At 50.7% G+C, this 20,522-nt stretch overlaps 1 protein-coding gene across 1 annotated transcript in view; it reads right to left on the bottom strand.

Moving 5' to 3' along the window:
* IRF6 (interferon regulatory factor 6) overlaps positions 1-17,763 on the bottom strand; it is a 37,590-nt gene extending 19,827 nt beyond the window's left edge. The window contains exons 1-4 of the mRNA XM_029069960.2: positions 17,742-17,763; positions 9,885-9,979; positions 9,108-9,284; positions 1,426-1,630 (exon numbers count right to left, since the gene is read on the bottom strand). Of these exons, the coding sequence (XP_028925793.1) occupies positions 1,426-1,630; positions 9,108-9,281 (379 nt within the window). The 5' untranslated portion in view covers positions 9,282-9,284; positions 9,885-9,979; positions 17,742-17,763. The remainder of the gene's footprint in view (positions 1-1,425; positions 1,631-9,107; positions 9,285-9,884; positions 9,980-17,741) is intronic.
* Positions 17,764-20,522: the final 2,759 nt, after the last annotated feature.

Below are 20,522 nucleotides of genomic sequence, written 5' to 3' on the forward strand. Positions count from 1 at the left end.
ACTGAGCCACGCTGCTTCTAATGCCCAGAGTTTGGAAATGGGGTCTTCAGTGAGCAGCCCCTTCCTCTATTCAAAGCTGTTCAAGGTCAGGGCGAAAGATATGTTTCAGCAACGCTGAGCTCATCCCTGGCAGTGGGGCGGGGAGTCTATTGTACTTATTGAGCTTTAACTGTGCAGAGCACTGTACTAAGCTCTTGGGAGAGTACAGTATGACAGGCACAGTCCCTGCCCATAATGAGGTTACAGTCTAAAAGAGCTGGGAATTTGAGGTATTGTGTCCTAAGCTCTTGTCTGTGGTAGGTCATATTTGCTGATGATGTCATCGAATTCCAGAGGAGTTTAGGTAAATATGTGGAGAAACAGTCCCATATTGGGGTTAAAAGAGGCAAAAGTGAAAACAGCCTTGGTGATACAAGGGACGAACATGATGATGACATTTTAAGTGCTAACTGTGTGCCAAGCACTGTACTGAGCAGTGGCGTAGACCCAAAATAATCAGGTCGGACGCAGTCCGTGTCCCCCATGGGGCTCACGTGACAACGTGACTTTTATGGGTGCGTAGTGTGGGTCCTGCATTGGCCTTTCCAGCTCTAAAGACACCAGTGAGGGAATCTCACCATCATTGGCATCCTCCTCGAGTAGGAAAGACAATTATGTATTTCCTAGAGAGAAAGTTTGGAGACTCTGGTGGACCCCACCCTCCTAGCCCTGAGGATGCCTGCCTCATTCATCCATTCATGCTGTGGGCAAGTCATTTAACTTCTCTGTGCCTCAGTTACCTCATCTGTAAAATGGGGATTAAGACTGTGAGCCCCACGTGGGACAACCTGATTCCCCTGTGTCTACCCCAGCGCTTAGAACAGTGCTCGGCACATAGTAAGCGCTTTACAAATACCAACAAAAAAAAGAAGTAGCATGGCCTCTTGGAAATACCATGTGCCTGCGAGTCAGGGGACCCCAAGCTCCATTACTCATCTGCTATGTGAACTTGGGTAAGTCACTTCACTTATCAGTATTTCAGTTTCCTTGGCTGTAAAATGGGGATTCATTATCCCACTTTCCTTCCCTCTTAGAACAAGAGCCCTGTGTCCAATCGGATTTTCTTGTCCTTACTCCAGCGTTTAGTACAGTGCCTGGCACACAATGAGCTCACTAAGGACAGGGAAAATGTCCACAAGTGCTCCTCACATTGTAAGTACTCAATAAAGACAATTGATTGATCGATTGAACAAATACCATAATTATTATTATTTTTGGTGCTCCTGAGGTGCTCCTTCAAGGCCCCTCCCCCCCCCCCCGCCCCCAGCATGCAGTAGAAGGGAATTTTAAGGACCCTGAGTCTTCCTTAAGACCAAGAGGCCTGCGGGCAAATTGGGCTAACCCTCCCCCAGCACAGGCCCACCCCCAGCCCCAACAAGGCCTCACCTGGGTTGATAATGGCACCCTGGGGTTGGGGGATGTCGCACACTTCATAGATTTTCACAGGGTTCATGGGCACTTCCTTGGTACCATCATACATCAGATTGAATTCCCGGCTCTTGTTGAGGGCACATCGGAGTTGTGCCTTCCATTTGGCCGGATCTGGGTCGTCCACACCCTCCTGGTATTTCCCGGTCTCCACAGCCCAGGCCTGGAGCGACAAAAAAGGCAGCCCCACTGATGGTCAGCAGGGCCCAGTGAGCCGCGTCCCCCTCCCCTCCCGTCCACCTACATTGCGGCAAGCAGTTAGGCATGCGGAGAAAGTGGGCGAGGCTCAAAAATTAGGCTTCAGGCAAAGGATGCAGTTAGTAGAAGTGTGAAATCTCAACATGGCCTAGAGTGAAAACCACATTAGAGAAGGAGGAAACTGAAGCTCTCTTCTAACTCATGGCTCGGTGTGTATCTTTCCATTTAAACAAGACTTCGTTTGAGGGTTGGGAGAGAATTTTCATAGATTCAGTATATGAAAGTTTCACCATTCAAAATGTTAAAACTGAGCCTAACTCTGAGGGAGGGGAAGAAAGGGGAGCAAGGAGAGAATGGGGGAATATCTGGGGGCTTTAAAGGGTGGAGAATCAAGCTACTGCTTCCTTGGGGCAGCCTCTCTTCCTAATGATAATAATGGTGGTATTTGGTAAGTGCTAACTATGCGCCAAGCACTGTACTAAGTACCAGGGTAGGTAAAAGATAATCAGGTCAAACACCATCCCTGTCCCACGGAGCTCCTAGTCTAAATGGGAAGGAGAACAGTATCAAATCCTCATTTTACAGATGAGGAAACTGAAGACCACAAAAATGTCTTGTCCAGGATGATACAGGTGGTACCGCTAGTCAGCTGTGCGACCTTGGGCAAGTCACTTAACTTCTCTGTGCCTCAGTTACCTCATCTGTCAAATGGGGATTAAAACTGTGAGCCCCACGCAGGACAAACTGATCACCTTGTATCCCCCAGTGCTTAGAACAGTGCTTTGCACATAGTAAGCGCTTAACAAATACCACCATTTATTTATTTATTTATTTTTAAATGGTGGAGCTGGGACTATTCATTCATTCAATTGTATTTATTGAACGCTTACTATGTGCAAAGCACTGTACTAAGAGCTTGGGAGAGTATTAACAATAAATTTTCAATAGAATTTATTGAGCGCTAACTATGTGCAGAGCACTGTACTAAGCGCTTGGAATGTACATTGTGCAGATAGAGACAATCCCCGCCCAATGACGGGCTTACAGTCTAAACAGACACATTCCTGCCCAAAACGAGCTCACAGTCTAGATGGGGAGACAGACATTAACATAAATAAAAAATTACAGATTAGCACCAAGGTCCTCTGACCCCGGTCTCCCAGCATTTATGTTCATATTCTTATACTCTATTTTCCCTAGCTGTAATTTATTTTAATGTCCATATCCCCCTGTAGACTGTAAGCTCCTTGTGAGCAGGAACCCCGTCTACTGACTCTATTGTATTCTCCCAGGCACTTACTACAGTGCTTGGCACACAGTAAGTGCTCTACAATAATGATGCTATCTGTTAAGCGCTTACAATGTGTCCGGCACTGTTCTAAGCTTTAGGCAAGCTAATCAGGTTCATTCATTCATTCAGTCATATTTACTTAGTGCTTACTGTGTTCAGAGCACTTACTGGGCACCTGGGAGAGTATTCATTCAATAGTATTTACTGAGCACTTACTATGTGCAGAGCACTGTACTAAGCGCTTGGAATGAACAAGTCGGCAGTACAAGTCCCTGCCCGAAATGGGGCACTCAGGCTTAATCCCCAGATGAGGTAACAGGCACAGAGAAGTTAAGTGACTTGCCCAAGGTCACACAGTAGGGGCGAGTGGCAGAGCTGAGATTAGAACCCGGGTCCTTCTGATTCTCACTAGGCTCTATCCAGTAGGCCGTGCTGTTCTCCATGGGGGTCTGTTTCCACAAACCAGCACATTCTTTAACACGGCGCAGTCACCCCCAGCTCCAAATGACATTGTTCATCACTCTTGCCCCGCAGGAGTGCCTCACCCTGAACTTTCCCCTGCAAAGACTTAGCCTGCCACTGACATTTTGCAACTGGAACTCTGGACCTCCAACCCCCTACCACCCTCTCCTTCACTCACCCCAACAACTGTGTCTGCCACCCATTCCCTCCTCCGTTCAATCGTATTTACTGAGCGCTTCCTGTGTGCCGGGCGCTGTACTAAGCACTTGGGAGAGTACCCACACCTCCACCAAGTGATCCAGTGGTGTTGAGGAAGGTGGCCACCAGGTGGACAGAGTGTGGTGGCCCAGGGGACCGGACGGGCTCAGGCTGATCAGAGGTAAAGAGGGTGGCTGGAGCTCAGACCAGGTTTCCGGGTCAAAAGGTTCCCTTCCACCAAATATGCAATCCTCCTGCCACCGGTGCCAGCATGGTCTAATGGAAAGGGCAAGGCCCTGGGAGTCAGAGGATCTGGGTGTCCTCGGGCAAGTTAATGAACTTCTCCGGGCCTCAGTCTCCTTATCTGTCAAACGGGGATACGATGCACGCCTGGTCTCCCTCCCACTTAGTCCGTGAGCTCCCATGCGGGACAGGGACAGTGTCCTACCTGGTTATCTTATATCTACCCCAGCATTTAGTACAGTGTCTGGCACGAAAGGTCCCAGCTTAGAGAGCCAAGACTGTGGATCCAGCCCCAGCCCACGACCCCCATATCCCCAGCCCACCCCACTTCGGGTTCCAACTTCCCCATTTGGAATAAGGAAAGAATCCACACTGTCCAAGAAACAACGGTGTGATAGTCCCAGGATGGGGTGAGGATGAGCCAGGCGCCTTAGCACATAAAAATGAAACCTAGACCCAGTCACTATTTTGTAATGCCCAATTCTAATCTACAGAGTTAGATTAGCACTCCTGGCCCTCCAAGGTCTTCCAGACAACATAGTGACCCTCCCGCCCACTCATTACCACCACACCTAGCACAGACGCAGGAGGTCTCTCCTGCTCCTACAATTCTCCACAAAAGGAGTGGCCACAACACATCTCTTTCTGTCTCTGTTTGCACGGCGTAGTGGATAGAGCATGAGCCTGGGAGTCAGAAGGTCACGGGTACTAATCCCGGCTCTGCCACATGTCTGCCGCCTAGCCTTTGGCCAGTCACTTCACTTCTCTGTGCCTAAAATAATAATAATTTGGTATTTGTTAAGCGCTTACTATTTGCAAAGCACTGTTCTAAGTGCTGGGGGATATAAGGCGATCAGGTTGTCCCACGTGAGGTTCACAGTTTTCATCCCCATTTCACAGATGAGGGAGGTAAGGTAAGTGACTTGCCCACAGTCACACAGCTGACAAGTGGCAGAGCCGGGATTCGAACCCATGACTTCTGGCTCCCAAGCCCGGGCTCTTTCCACTGAGCCATGCTGCTTCTCTAAAATAAGGATTAGGACTGTGAGCCCCTTGCAGGTCAGTGACTGTGTTCAACATGATTTGCTTGTATCCACCCCAGGACTTAGTACAATGCCTGGCAAATAGTAAGCGCTTAGCAAATTCCACAATTATTATTACCTCTCTCATTCATTTATTCAGTCATAATTACTGAGCTCTCTCTCCTCTCTCTCTCATCCACCATGGTCCCATCCAGCGTTCCAACAAAATCCCTGCCCCAGCCCGAACCTGGGAAGTCAAAGCTACGGCATTGAGCAAGCCGCAGAGGGGCAGGGCCTCTCAGTGGTCATAATGATAATAATAATAATAATGTTGGTATTTATTAAGCGCTTACTATGTTCAGAGTACTTTTCTAAGCGCTGGGGTCGACACGGGAATCAGGTTGTCCCACGTGGGGCTCACAGTCTTAATTCCCATTTTACAGATGAGGGAACTGAGGCACAGAGAAATTAAGTGACTCGCCCACGGTCACACAGCTGACAAGTGGCAGAGCTGGGATTCGAACTCATGACCCCTGACTCCAAAGCCCGTGGCCAGTCTGCAATTCATTTTTCATGCAGTCTGTCATACACGTCTCGCTTCATATCCCCCCGATGGGAAACTCCCCCCTGGCCCGAGTCCCCAGCCCCACGTCCCATCTGAGGTCCGGCTGAGGGCTGAGGGAGGGAGAGGAAGACCAGCGCGGTGGGCGGCCCTGCTTCGGCCAGCAGGACGGCTGGACCATTCTCTCAAATGCCTGGCCCCTCAATCCAGGGGGGCTTGGTGGTGAGGGAAAAAGGAGGGGGCGGCAGAGATGAACCAGCTTTTAGAAGACCTCACGGACTGCCCTCAACCCACACTTACAGAGCTGCGGAACAGAGACGACCAACTCTGGTTGATGGGCTCAAGAAAATCGTCAGAATCGCACTCCAACTTTAAGGGCTCATGTTATGCTTTAGAGCAGTTCTGCCCTTCGAGGCGGAGAGACGGTCCAAGCCCGCCTCCTCCAATTAACCCCACCCATTTCACTCTCCACCCACCATCCCACCTCCGGCCCACGCCTCCCACTCAGCACATTCCTGTACACCTGCGGATTATTTGCCGACTGCCTTATCTCCCCCATGAGTCGGAGAGCTGATCCCGAGCGGGGAGGGAAGACGAGGCCCCGCAACCTGACTGAACACCACCGGAGCCTCAGGGTCCGACAGCCAGTGCAGCCTTCCCCGTGATCCACCCTCTGGGGCGAGGTGGGCAGGACGTGCCTCTGCAGCCCACCCGGAACCCCGACCACAGCGTGAGGACGGCTGTGATGGGCCGATGAGGGACAGTCGGGGTAGTGAAAAACCCATTCGCTTTCCCTTTATCGACCCCGAGCTGTCGCTCTCAGGGCTATTGTTGCTTTGGGCAAACTTATTCTATTTCTTCCCTTTCCGTGCAGTTGCGGGTCTCACCGATCCTGGTTCCCTCTGGCTGGGGATCTGGTCTGAGATATCAGAGAGAAGCAGCGTGGCCTAATGGATAGAGCACGGCCTGGGAGTCAGAAGGACCTGGGTTCTAATCCCAGGTCTGCCACTTGTCGGCTGTGAGACCTTGGACAAGCCACTTCATTTTTTTTTTTTATGGTATTTGTTAAGCGCTTACTATGTGCCAAGCACTGTTCTAAACACTGGAATAGATACAAGGTTGTCTCATGTGGGGCTTACAGTCATACTCTGGGCCTCAGTTATATCACATGTAAAATGGGGAGTAAGACTGTGAGCTCTATGTGAGGCAGGGATTATGTCTAACCTGATTTGTTTGTCACCCTAATGCTAAGTATAGTGTAGTAAGCTCTTAAGTACAATTATTATAATTATCCTTATACCTCTCCCCAACACTTAGGGCAGTGTTATATCCACAGTATGTGAATTAGTGCATCCTGCAGGTGCTCAATAAGCACTAATTGCTGCTTCTTCGGTCATGGGGAAAGGGGAACCTTAAACACAGCATGCACTCACTATGTGCCAAGCACTGGGGGAGACACAAGATGATCAACTCAGGAATCATGATCTAAGAGGTAGGGCTATCAGGTATTTTATCTCCATTTTACAGATGGAGCAACAGGCCCAAAAAAGTGAAGTGCCTGGCCCAAAAGACTCATAGCAGGCAAGTGGAGGAGTCAGGGTTTGAACCCAGGTCTCCGAAGCCCAGACCTAATCTCTTTCACTTGCCAAGGCTGACCTGGGTGTATACAGAGGAAAAGTCACAAGTCCCCTGAAAGGAGTTCAGCCTCCCCAGAAATTGAGGGTAATTTCACCCCTTTCAGAAATACTGCCTGGGCCTTTTTCGAAAGGAGTTTGGAACTGGGAGTCAGCAGATCTGGACTCCAATCCCAGCTTTATGATCCATCAATCGTATTTGAGTATTTACTGTGTAGAGCTCTGCACTAAGCATTTGGGAGACTACGACAGAGTTGGTAGACATGTAGCTTGCCCACCAGACGCTTACAGTCAGGAGGGGGAGAGAGATATTCAAATAAATTACGGATACGTACGCAAGTGCCGTGGGGCCGAGGGTGGGGTGGATAAAGGGTACACATCCAAGTACATGGGTGATGCAGAAGGGAGAGGGAGTAGGGGAAATGACAGCATAGTTGGGGAAGGCCTCTTGGAGGAGGTGTGATTTTAAATAAGGCTTTGATAGGATAATGAGAAAGTCACTTTACCTCTCTAGAGAATATCATCTCCTCTTGTCTGAAAGTAACTTGTGGGCAGGAAATGTGTCTACCTACTCTCCAATCAGTGTTATTTATTGAGCGCTTACTGTGTGCAGAGCCCTGTACTAAGCGCTTGGGAAAGTATACTACAACAGAGTTGGCAGACACGTTCCCTGCCCACAGTGAGCTTACAGTCTAGAGGGGGAGACTGCTTAGTACAGTGGTCTTAACACAGTAAACTTTCAATAAGTAACTGAATAATTGCTCGCCCTATTCACAACTTGACCACCCAGGTGGGAACAGGGGCTAAAGCAGTTAGTGCTTAGCACATGGTCAATAAATACCACAACTAATAGCAACAGGCACCTCATTTTGATAGGAGACACACACACCCCAATGGCAAAAAAGTCACACCTGCCAGTGATGGACAGCAAAGCTCAACAGATGCCTGCAGAGACCCAGAAGGGAATTACTGCCCTCGTGAGAACTGGGACCCAAAGGCATAAAGTTGGGCGATTTCAAACTCAGGTTTTTGCTTGTTTTAGACTATAAGTTTGTTTGTTTTAGACTACAAGTTGCAAGTTTTGCTTGTTTTAGCAGCATGGTCTAGTGGACAGAGCACGGGTCTGGGAGTCAGAAGGATTTTGTGTGTGTGTTCTAACCCTGGCTCCACCACGTGTCTGCTATGTGACCTCAGGGAAATCATGTAACCTTTCTGTGCCTCAGTTACCTTATCTGTAAAATGGGGCTTGATGATGATGTTGGTATTTGTTAAGCGCTTACTATGTGCCGAGCACTGTTCTAAGCGCTGGGGTAGACACAGGGGAATCAGGTTGTCCCATGTGGGGCTCACAGTCTTCATCCCCATTTTACAGATGAGGTAACTGAGGCACCGAGAAGTTAAGTGACTTGCCCAAAGTCACACAGCTGACAAGTGGCAGAGCCGGGGTTCGAACCCATGACCTCTGACTCCAAAGCCCGTGCTCTTTCCAGTGAGCCACGCTGCTTCCCTATTGAGACTGTGAGCCTCACATGGGACAGAGACTGTGTCCAACTCGATTTGCTTGTATCCACCCCACTGCTTAGAATAGTGCTTGGCACATAGTAAGAGTTTAACAGATATCACAATGAGAAGCAGTATGGCGCGGTGGATAGAGCACGGGCCTGGGAGTCAGAAGGTCATGGGTTCTAATCCCAGCTCCACCACTTGTCTGCTGAGTGACCTTGGGCAAGTCACTTCACTTCTTTGTACCTCATTTAGTCATCTCACCTGTAAAATGGGGATTGAGACCGTGAGCCTCACATGGGACAGAGACTGTGTCCAACCCGATTTGCTTGTGTCCACCCCGTTGCTTAGAATAGTGCTTGGCACATAGTAAGCGCTTAACAAATATCACAATTATTATTACTATTATTAAGTTCTTTGTAGGAAGGGATTGCATCTACCACCTGTACGAATTTTCCCAAGTACACAGTACAGCGCCCTGCCCACCGATAAGTGCTCAAACAATACCACCGCTTGACCATTTTTACCTTGAAGATGGTGTTCTCCTCCTCGTGCTGTGGACTGTGCCGCGTGGCGTGTTTCCAGGGGATCTGGAAGCGCTTCGATTCCCTGTGCAGCCAGATGAGGCCGGGATACATCCCACTGTCCACCTGGGCCACCAGCCAGGGCTTCAGCCGGACTCTACGTGGGTGGAGAGCCATGACCTTCCGAGGGAAAAGGAGGGGACAGGGAGGGTGAGAAACACAACGGGACAATTAGCATATGATCTCCCCAGATCTACCGGATCCCTCCTCCTCCCCCCCAGAGGGAGGTCTGGGGTTCAAGGGATTCAAACAACAGAAACCAAATATGGGAATAAACTGAGCCCTGGGGCGACGCGGAGGGAGAGAAGGGGGGCGGGGTGGAGGGGGAAATATGGTTAAAAGGTTCCTTTGAGTCTCATTCTAATGTCACTTAGGCTTTGAGCTGGGGCCAAATCAGACTTCTCCAGGGAGAGGAATCATATTTCTGCTTCTATTTAAATCCTGCCATCAAAAATAAAAAGCATTCTCCTGGTCCAAGGGTGATGTCACCTGGCTGAAACTGAGTAGGACCAGTGAAGCACGTGGGCTTGGCAATGGGAAACGTGACCAATAATTTTATTATCAATCGGTGGGGGGCAAAATAAAGATTATGGCCAACAGAACGGGGAGGTTCACCTGGCTCTTAGCAAGAACTAAAAGGGACTAGGATAGTTTTTTTTGGAAGCGAGACGCGGGTTTGAGGGAATCAGGTGGGACACGTGGACCAAACTCCTCACTTACACCGAGTGGCGTCGGCGAACGTGGCCCGGCCCAGGAACCAGCAGGTAGCCCCTGCCCCAAACTCCGCTTCCGCCGCTCCTGGCCTTCCTTGAGCTCTGTACCGAGAGAAGGGAGAACTCAGCAACTCTACAACAACCCTGGCTCTGCTGGGGAAACTTCGGCCCGCCCCTTGTGCCCCCTGAGAGAACCAATATCTCTCTCGTCCTGCACCCTGAATAGGTGCCAAGGGTGGGCAGGGTGCAGGACGAGGGAGAAACTTCACTCTTCCGCTCAGATCATTTTTCTACAAAAACGTTCAGGCCATGTTTCCCTCCTCCTCAAGAAACTCCAGTGGTTGCCCATCCACCTCCGCATCAAACAGAAACTCCTCACCATTGGCTTTAAAACGTTCAATCACCTTGCCCCCTCCTACCTCACCTCGCTACTCTCCTACTATAACCCAGCCCGCACACTTCGCTCCTCTAATGCCAACCTTCTCAGTGTACTTCGATCTCATCTATATCACCGCAGACTCTCGCCCACACTCTGCCTCTGGGCTGGAACGCCCTCCCTCCTCATATCTGACAGACAATTACCCTCCCCCCCTTCAAATCCTCCTGCCAGAGGCCTTCCCCATCTGAGCCCTCCTTTCCCCTTCTCCCACTCCCTTCTGCGTCGCCCTGACCTGTTCTCTTATTCATCCCTCTTCCCAGCCCCACAGCACTTATGTACATATCTGTAATTTTATTTATTTATATTAATGTCTGTCTCCCCCTCTAAACTTTAAACTCATCGTGGGCAGGGAATGTGTACATTCGTGATACTGTACTCTGCCATGTGCTTAGTACAGTGCTGTGCACACAGTAAGCACTCAATAAATACAAATGACTGACTGCCATAGAGTAAAATTCTAGATCCACACGAAAATGTGAGGAAGCAGACACTTGGCTGTGCTCAGCTCTAGGCCCACAACCAAGACCACAAGCAACACCGGCTCCCCCAGCATCTCCAACACAAAGCAACAACTAGGAAAACAGCTTTGCCTAGTGGATAGAGCACGGGCCTGGGGGTCAGAAGGACCTGGGTTCTAGTACCGCTCGACCACTTGTGTGCTGTACAACCTTGGACAACCTTCACTTCTCTATGCCTCAGTCACCTCACTTATAAAATGGGGATTAAGACTGCGAGCCCCACGGGGACAAGAACTGTGGCCAACCTGATTAGCTTGTATCTACTACAGAACTTAGAACAGGGCCTGGCACATAGTAAGAGCTTAATATATAAAAAAAAAACCCACTCTCTCCCCTCCACACGTTCTACAGAGTTACCCTCCACTCCTGGAGGAATCAATTGATCAATCATATTTGAGTGCTTACTGTGTGCAGAGCACTGTACTCAGTGCTTGGGAGAGTACAATGTAACAAAATTGGTAATAATAATAATAATAATAATGTTGGTATTTGTTAAGCGCTTACTATGTGCCGAGCACTGTTCTAAGCGCTGGGGTAGACATAGGGGAATCAGGTTCTCCCACGTGGGGCTCACAGTCTTAATCCCCATTTTACAGATGAGGGAACTGAGGCACAGAGAAGTTAAGTGACTTGTCCACAGTCACACAGCCGACAAGTGGCACATAGTAAGAGCTTAATATATATATATAAAAAAAAACCCACTCTCTCCCTCCACACGTTCTACAAAGTTACCCACCACTCCTGGAGGAATCAATTGATCAATCATATTTGAGTGCTTACTGTGTGCACAGCACTGTACTTAGTACTGGTACTGGTACTTAGTACTGGTAGACATGTTCCCTGCCCACAACAAGCTTACAGTCTGGAGGGGGAGAGAGATTAATATAAATAAGGGAAAAAGGAAACAAACCCACACCATTATCAAATCAATCAATGACATTTATCGATTTCCCCCCAAAATATATTGGCATGGCAGGTTGGGCCAACACTACCAGAGTCAACAACAAAAAGCAAAGGTGAGAACAGGTTGGGAGCCAGGAGTGAAAATAGCCTGCCCTGGAGAAGAGCTGTTTTGGGGTGGAGAACTGTAATTTGCCTCGTGTCCCCCTGATTGTGTCACTTCAGACTCTCTACCCTGATCCCAGCTCAGACCAGACAGTCAGTGCAGCCCGAGGAGGGGGTGAAGCGGGGAGGAAAGAGGAGGACGACGAAGAGGAGGAGGTGGCGGCGGCATCACACACCCAGAAAGATCCCCAGCTGAATCATGATCAGAAACCCAAGCAGGGAATGAGTCTCCATTTTCCCACTTGGAGAAACTCAACAGAGGCAGGAAGGGCAAGGAAAGAGAGAGGGCCAGCCAGCTTCCCAAAACAGTTAAGGCGCTTGGGAGCCTCCGGGTGAAATGAGGTTTTACATCATAGCCTCCTCGGGGGATATTTAAGACGAAAGAAATCCCTTTACACTCTCCTCGGGCTTCTGACTCGCCTGTGGAGGCTGAGGAGAAAAGCTACATGCTCTTCCCTGTCCTCTCTGCTTGTCCTCCATCAAAGGTAAGCATTAGGCCCTCCACGCACGATGCTGACTGAGCACGCTCCTCCAACCTGAGGCCCAAGCAGCCTTGCTCCAGGTAGAGATTTCAAACACGGTTGGATCAAGCCTCTAGTAAACCATCTGATCCAGTTACCAGGAGACCAGGGAACCATCTTGAGGCCAAATCTAGACTGCAAAAAGAGACGGTGCATTGACAGCTAAAATGTCATTTTTCACCCCTTCCCCTGGGGGGCTTTCGATTAGTGGAGAAAGCTGAAAATTACTCTCGCAGAAGAACTCTCCAGCCCCAAAAGCCGTTAAGAGCAAATATCCCACAAATTTTGAAACATTTTGTCCCATGTGCTGCTCCACCAACAATAATAGTAGCATTTAACCACGGTAGAAGCAGTGTCGCTTAGTGGAAAGAGCACGAGATTGGGAGTCAGAGGATGTGGATTCTAATCCCGGCCTTGGGCAAGTTACTTCACTTCTCTGTGCCTCAGTTACCTCATCTGTAAAATGGGGATTAAAACTGTGAGCCCCCAATGGGACGAGCTGATGACCAGGTACGTACCCAAGGACCTAGAACAGTGCTTGGGACATAGTTAGCAGTTAAACAAATATCATCATCATCAATCACTGTGCTAAACACTGGGGAAGGTACAATAGAAGCGACTTGGATACTGTCACATCCCACATGGGCCTCCCTGATTGCTTTCTCATGTCTTCGTGGCCTGCCGGAGAGAGTGAGCATGTTCAAACTACTTCCTGCTTTATCCGTTGCTTTCCTGTCTGCTATTTACAAGTAGCACGGCTTAGTGAATAGAGCGTTAGCCTCGGAGTCAGAAGGACCTGGGTTCTAATCCCAGCTCCGCCGCATGTCTGCTGCGTGACCTTGGGCAAGTCAGTTAACTTCTCTGGGCTTCAGTGACCTCATCTGCAAAATGTGGATTAAGACTGGGAGCCCCATATAGGACTGGGGCTGTGTCCAACCTAATTAACTTATATCTACCTCGGCTCGATTTAGAGTAGCGTATTTTGGACACATAAATCAGGAGGATTAATTCTTTGGAGAAGACACTAATGCTAGGAAAAGTCCAGAGAAAAGATGGAAGAGGCAGACCAGCAGCTAGATGGATACAGATCATAACAACGATAACGGAAGAACCATTAGAAGGGTTGCAGATATGGCAGAGAACAGGACGTTCCGGAGAAAGTATATCCTTGGAATCGCTATGATTTGGCAACGACTCGACGGCACTTAATAATAATAATAATCCCAGCATTTAGAACAGGGCCTGGAACATAGTAAGCGCTGAAAGAGTAGCATCATCATTATTAATAATCCAACTAATCTGTCTCCATTTGCAACCCCCATTAGACTGCAAGCTCCTTAAGGGGAAAGAACTGACGGCTCCTTTCCGTCAGCTTCCCCCGAGCCCTTAGGGCAGTGCTTAGCAGTCAGTAGGCACTCACTATCTATCCTTGATTGATTTTAATCTCCAGAGTGGTCCTGGGGCAACACCCAACCACTGCCCACGGCCAGCCCGGCAAGGATAATAACGTTGATATTTGTTAAGCGCTTACTATGTGCAGATCTCTGACAACAGCTAACCCCAAATGGGTAGGAAATCAGAATCAGTTGCCAAACCCTGTAATAGGGAAATTGGAGTTTAACCTGGCCACAGGAAATGGGTGGGGTGGGGAGGGAAGAGAAACTGGACAGATTACGAGCCCTGTGAGGGTCAGGGACTGTGTCTGACCTGATTATCTTGCATCTTCTCCAGTGCTTAGAACAATCCACTAGACTGTGAACTTGAATGTGGGCGGGGAACGTATCTGCTAATTCTGTCATATTGTCCTCTCCCAGGATCTTAGTACAGTGCTCTGCACATAGTAAGGGTTCAATCAATACCACTGGCTCAGTGGAAAGAGCCTGGGCTTCGGAGTCAGAGGTCACGGGTTCGACTCCCGGCTCTGCCACTTGTCAGCTGTGTGACTATGGGCAAGTCACTTCACTTCTCTGTGCTACAGTTACTTCACCTGTAAAATGGGGATTTTTCAGATTCTACCTTTACATTTTCATCTGTAAAATGGGGATTCTTCAGCTGTAAAATGAGCTTCACGTGGGGCAACCTGATGACCCTGTATCTCCCCCAGCGCTTAGAACGGTGCTCTGCACATAGTAAGCGCTTAACAAATACCGACATTATTATTATTAATAGTGTTTGACTCACAATAAGCACCTAAATAGCACAATTGTTATTATTAACCGGAGGCAGGAGAGAGCAGCACAGGGCACTCTGGGGACAGCACAACGAGCTACCCACAAAATCAGCGATTACAATCTAGAGCCCATGTCCTTCCAAGAGGAAGATGCCACACACTCAGCCATGACAGACCCCGCCTCCTGTTGCCATAGTAAAGAACCCTGTTGGGACAACAGCCAACTGGGGGCACGTAAGTATCTCCCTACCACCAGATCAAAGCTCCTGCGAGTGGGAGGACTCCCTGTTTCTGCCTGTCAGTCTCCAAGAATCTGGGAAGGGGAGATTTCCCAATGATCTGCTGCTCCTGGGAGCCCAGAACCCAGGAAAGAAAGTTTTCCTGAGAGAAGCGGCCCAAGGGCATAGACCCTGGGGCGGGTCCCGTCAAGCCAAAAGTCTGGAACTGCCTTCTTCCCCCGCCCTTGCCATTATTTCTTCCCCTTGGGACATTCAGTCCCCTCGAGACCACAGCAGCAACGTCAGGAGAGTGGCTAAGAAATTGGCACCCCTCGGGGTCTTTCGGGTCTATAAGACAAGAGAACTCACAGAAAGATACCAGACAAAAGATTACTTCCTGGGATCTAATTCTCTATTCATTGCTCAACCCGGCCCAGTTTGGCCCCAAAGAGGCCCAGTTTGGCCCCAAAGAGCCTCCCTGCTGCTCTCCCTTATAACGGAGGTCCCTCCCCAGTATCAGATATCATCTGTACAATGGGATTACGACTGTGGGCCCAACCCGATCACCTTGAACCCACCCCAGCGCTTAGAACAGTGCTTGGCACATAGTCAGCGCTTAACGAGAAGCAGCATGGCTCAGTGGAAAGAGCCCGGGCTGGGGAGTCAGAGGTCATGGGTTCGAATCCCGGCTCTGCCACTTGGCAGCTGTGTGACTGTGGGCAAGTCACTTCACTTCTCTGCGCCTCAGTTACCTATCTGGAAAATGGGGATTAAAATTGTGAGCCTCATGTGGGACAACCTGATCACCCTGTATCTACCCCAGCGCTTAGAACAGTGCTCTGCCCATAGTAAGCGCGTAACAAAGACCAACATTAATTAACCAATACCATCATTATTAGATACCCACACGACACCAGGGGCACTTCCCACCTCCCCCAACTCTGTTGGACACCCAGTCCCTTCCAGGATGGCAGGATTTCCCCACTCCAATGCCTTCCTGATCAGAATCTCTTCCCCCATCTTCCTTAGGTTGAGCTAGACCAAGCCCCACCCACCCTCCTCACCCCCTACTTCTAACAGGCAGGATCTCCACTGATAAACTGGAGAATGGAGGGGGCCTGGAAATTCAGGCACGAGGGGGGTTTGCGATTTGTTTTGACTTTTCAGTCCTGAATTCTCAGATTATCTCCCCAATCCTCCCCCAGATCCACAGCCCAAAACAGGAAGGGAAAAGGAGAATGGCAGAGCTGGCTGAGGAAAGGAAGGAAGGGCGGAAAACTCTTCTACTAACTGTGTTACATAGTACTCTCCAAGCAGGGTAGTTGAGTGGAAAGAGCGCGGGCTTGGGAGTCAGAGGACGTGGGTTCTAATCCCGCCTCCGCCACTTGTCTTCTGCGTGACCTTGGGCAAGCCACTTCTCCGTGCCTCAGTTCCCTCATCTGTAAAACGGGGACGAAGACTGAGCGCCCCAGGTGGGACAACCCGATTACCCTGTGTCCATTTTTTAATGAGATGTTCATCCCCTTGATTCTATTTATTGCTATTATTCTTGTCTGTCCGCCTCCCCCGATTAGACTGTAAGCCCGTCAAAGGGCAGGGACCGTCTCTGTTACCGATTTGTACATTCCAAGCGCTTAGTACATAGTAAGCGCTCAACAAATATTATTGAGTGAATGAATGAATATTTGTTGCCGAATTGTATTTTCCATTACAGTGCTCTGCACACAGCAGGCGCTCAATAAATACGAAGGTTTAGAACAGTGCTTGGCACACAGTAAAGGCTTAACGAATACCATCATTATCATCACTACAGGGCTCTGGACGCAATAATTGCTCAATAAATTCGATCGATCGATTTAAGAGTGGGAGTTTCACCAGCCAAGCAGACCCTGCCTCCCCACCCGCCCCGTGCTGTGTGATGGGCAGGAGGTCCCGGTGTCTCTATCTGTTGCCGAGTTGCAGCGTGGCTCAGTGGAAAGAGCCCGGGCTCGGGAGTCAGAGATCATGGGTTCTAATCCCAGCCCCGCCACTTGTCTGCTAGATGGCTTTGGGCAAGTCACTTCACTTCTCTGGGCCTCCGTTTCCTCATCTGTAAAATGGGGGTTAAGACTGTGAGCCCCATGTGGGACCACCTGATCACCCCGTATCTCCCCCAGCGCTTAGAACGGTGCTCCGCACATAGTAAGCGCTTAACAAATACCAACATTATTCGGGAAGCACCGTGGCTCTGTGGAAAGATCCCGGGCTTGGGAGTCAGAAGTCATGGGTTCTAATCCCCGGCTCTGCCACTTCACTTCTCTGGGCCTCAGTTCCCTCATCTGGAAAATGGGGATTAAGACTGTGAGCCCCATATGGGATCATCTGATGACCCTGTATCTCCCCCAGCGCTTAGATCAGTGCTCCGCACATAGTAAGCGCTTAACAAATACCAACATTATGACTGCAAGCGCTTAGTCCAGTGCTCTGCACATGGTAAGAGCTCAATGAATAGTTTTGAATGAATGAATGTCCGGCTGCGCTCCCCGTCCCCTCCACCCTGTCCCGGCCCCCTGGGCCACCACGCCCTGCCAGCCCGGCCCTTCCCTCCCCGGGGTTATTGTGGCTTCGGGAGCCTGCCGGCTCTTCCCGGACGCCCCCCAAACGTGAGCGAAGGAGTGACCCCCCCCCCCCCGACTGGCCCTGGCCGAGGGTCCCCGGGAGCCCGCCGCGGCCGGGGTTACCAGCCCGGCTCCGTCCCTCCCTCCCACCTGCAGCCCAGGTGTGCAGCCCAGGTGTGCAGCCCAGGTGTGCAGCCCACCTTGCACCGCGGTCCCGGGGACAAGCCGCCCCCCACAGCGCCCGGGCCCCGGCTCACCCCCCGCCGCCGCCGCCGCCTCCTCCTCCCGGGGAAACTCCCGCAATGGCTCCGCTCCCCCGCCCGCACTAGCCCTTACCTGCCCGGCCCAGGTGCGCGGCGCTGACGTCACAGCCACCGCCCCAGGGCGCCCCGCCCCCCGCCCCCGGGACTCTCTGATTGGCTGCGCCGCTGGAGCCCCGCCCCTCACCCTTTGGATGCCCTCCCGCCCCCTCCGCCCGCTCTGATTGGCTGAACCTCCGCCCCCCAAGCCACGCCCCCACGCTCCCGACCCGCTCTGATTGGCTGCGCCGCCGCCCCTCGGCCTCGCCCTCCCCACTCCCCGCCCCTCAGCTACGCCCCCCCACCGGTTTTCCCTCGGCCCGCTCTGATTGGCTGCTCCGCCGCCCCTCGGCCACGCCCCCGCATCCTCCGCCCGCTCTGATTGGCTGCTCCGCCGCCCTTCGGCCACGCCCTCCCACACCCGCCGCCCCTCCGCGCGCTCTGATTGGCTGCTCGCCCCGAAATCCGATACTCCGAGTTCCGCGGCTACCTGCTCGCCCCGCCCTGAGGGCAGGTCCGGCCACCGGACTGAGGGGCTGGACCCGCTCCTGCGGCCGCTGCGGGGTCGGTGGTAATAATAATAATAATAATAATAATAATAATAATAATAATGTTGGTATTTGTTAAGCGCTTACCATGTGCAGAGCACTGATCTAAGCGCTGGGGGAGATACAGGGTCATGAGGTTGTCCCACGTGGGGCTCACAGTTAATCCCCATTTTCCAGATGAGGTCACCAAAACGTGGCTCAGTGGAAAGAGCCAGGGCTTGGGAGTCGGAGATCATGGGTTCGAATCCCGGCTCTGCCACGTGTCAGCTGTGGGACTGTGGGCAAGCCGCTTCACTTCTCTGGGCCTCAGTTCCCTCATCTGGAAAATGGGGATGAAGACTGTGAGCCCCACGTGGGACGACCTGATTCCCCCGTGTCTCCCCCAGCGCTTAGAACAGTGCTCTGCACATAGTAAGCGCTTAACAAATACCAACATTATTATTATTATCATCTGGAAAATGGGGATTAACTGTCAGCCTCACGTGGGACAACCTGATTACCCTGTATCTCCCCCAGTGCTTAGAACAGTGTTCTGCACATAGTAAGCGCTTAACAAAATACCAACATTATAGAGAAGCAGCATGGCTCAGTGGAAAGAGCCCGGGCTTGGGAGTCGGAGGTCATGGGTTCGAATCCCGCCTCTGCCACTTGTCAGCTGTGTGACTGTGGGCAAGTCACTTCACTTCTCTGGGCCTCAGTGACCTCATCTGGAAAATGAGGATTGACTGTGAGCCTCAAGTGGGACAACCCCGCATCTGCCCCAGCGCTTAGAACGGTGCTCTGCACATAGTAAGCGCTTAACAAATACCAACATTATTATAAGTGAGGCCCAGAGAAGTGAAGTGACTTGCCAAAGGTCACACGGCAGGAAAGTGGCAGAGCTGAAATTAGAACCCGTGACCTTCTGACTCCCAGGCCCTTGCTCTAACCGCTATGCCACGTTGGCATGGATGGAGAACAGGGCTTCTGGGAGTCGCTCTCGGCTCCCTTTGCTCCAGGGATGGAAGAAGGCCGTGGCCGGGAGCACGGACAGGATTCGACCCCGCCGCTTCCCCTGCTCTGGGTGGCTTTGGCGGGGATAGGTACCAGTTCACCTGGATAATGTGAATATCACAGTGGGTAGGTGTGACAGAGGACACTGGGAAATGTGGATTCAGGAGGCTCCATTCTCCTTGCAAGATTTCAGTCATTCAATCATATTTATTGAGCGCTTACTATGTGCAGAGCACTGTACTAAGCGCTTAGAATGTACAAATCGGTACCAGATAGAGACAGTCCCTGCCCTCTGACGGGCTTACAGTCTAATCGGGGGAGAGACCCTGGTGGGCTGGGAACGAAGGGTAGGGGTGCACCCTGGGGCATGAAGAGCCGGTGTTTCCTAGAAGGATTGATCTTGAGGCCTTCTTTCATTCATTCAATAGTATTTATTGAGCGCTTACTATGTGCAGAGCACTGGACTAAGCGCTTGGAATGGACAAATGGTTAATAGAGACAGTCCCTGCCCTTTGACGGGCTTTCCGGGAGAAGTCAGGAAATCCACTGGCAGGAAAGAGACAAAAACCATCTGCCTGTTCTGCCATCAAGGTTAGGACTGGGCCAGAGGGCAGGAATTTCAATGCCTGGGGGCTTCGAACCATTATGGGGTGGGGGCTTTGCAGCCCAGGAATCTCTCTGTGGGGTGTCTCTGTCCCTCCATGATGGGGGAGAGGTGAGAGTCTCTAAAAACTCTCTAAAAAAGTCTCTAAAAAGGTGGGACTCTTTAAAAACCCCAAGGACTGTTAATGGATCTACTTGGCTGTTTACCCTCTAAGCACTTTGATACCCCAGCCCCACAGTAGTGACGTAAAATGTTCTTATACTCTACTATTTATTTCCCCCATCCCTAATCTATATTAATGTCCACCTCCCCGTAGAGCCTGTAAGCTCCTTGTGTGCAGGGTTTGTTTCTACCAACTCGGACTGTGGGCAAGTCACTTAATTTCTCTGTGCCTCAGTTACCTCATCTGTAAAATGGGGATTAACTGTGAGCCTCACGTGGGACAACCTGCTTACCCTGTATCTACCCCAGCGCTTAGAACAGCGCTCTGCACATAGTAAGCGCTTAACAAATACCAACATTATTATTATTACTTTCCCAAGCACTTAATACAGTGCTCTGCACACAGTAAGCACTCGATAAATATGATTGTCTTGATTGATGAGATGGAGAAGTCTTTCTGCACCCACCCAGTTCCGCTCCAATCCCATCAAATAGAATAAAAGCTCCCTGT

This window comes from Ornithorhynchus anatinus, chromosome 7, assembly GCF_004115215.2.
Source record: "Ornithorhynchus anatinus isolate Pmale09 chromosome 7, mOrnAna1.pri.v4, whole genome shotgun sequence".
NCBI lineage: Eukaryota > Metazoa > Chordata > Mammalia > Monotremata > Ornithorhynchidae > Ornithorhynchus > Ornithorhynchus anatinus.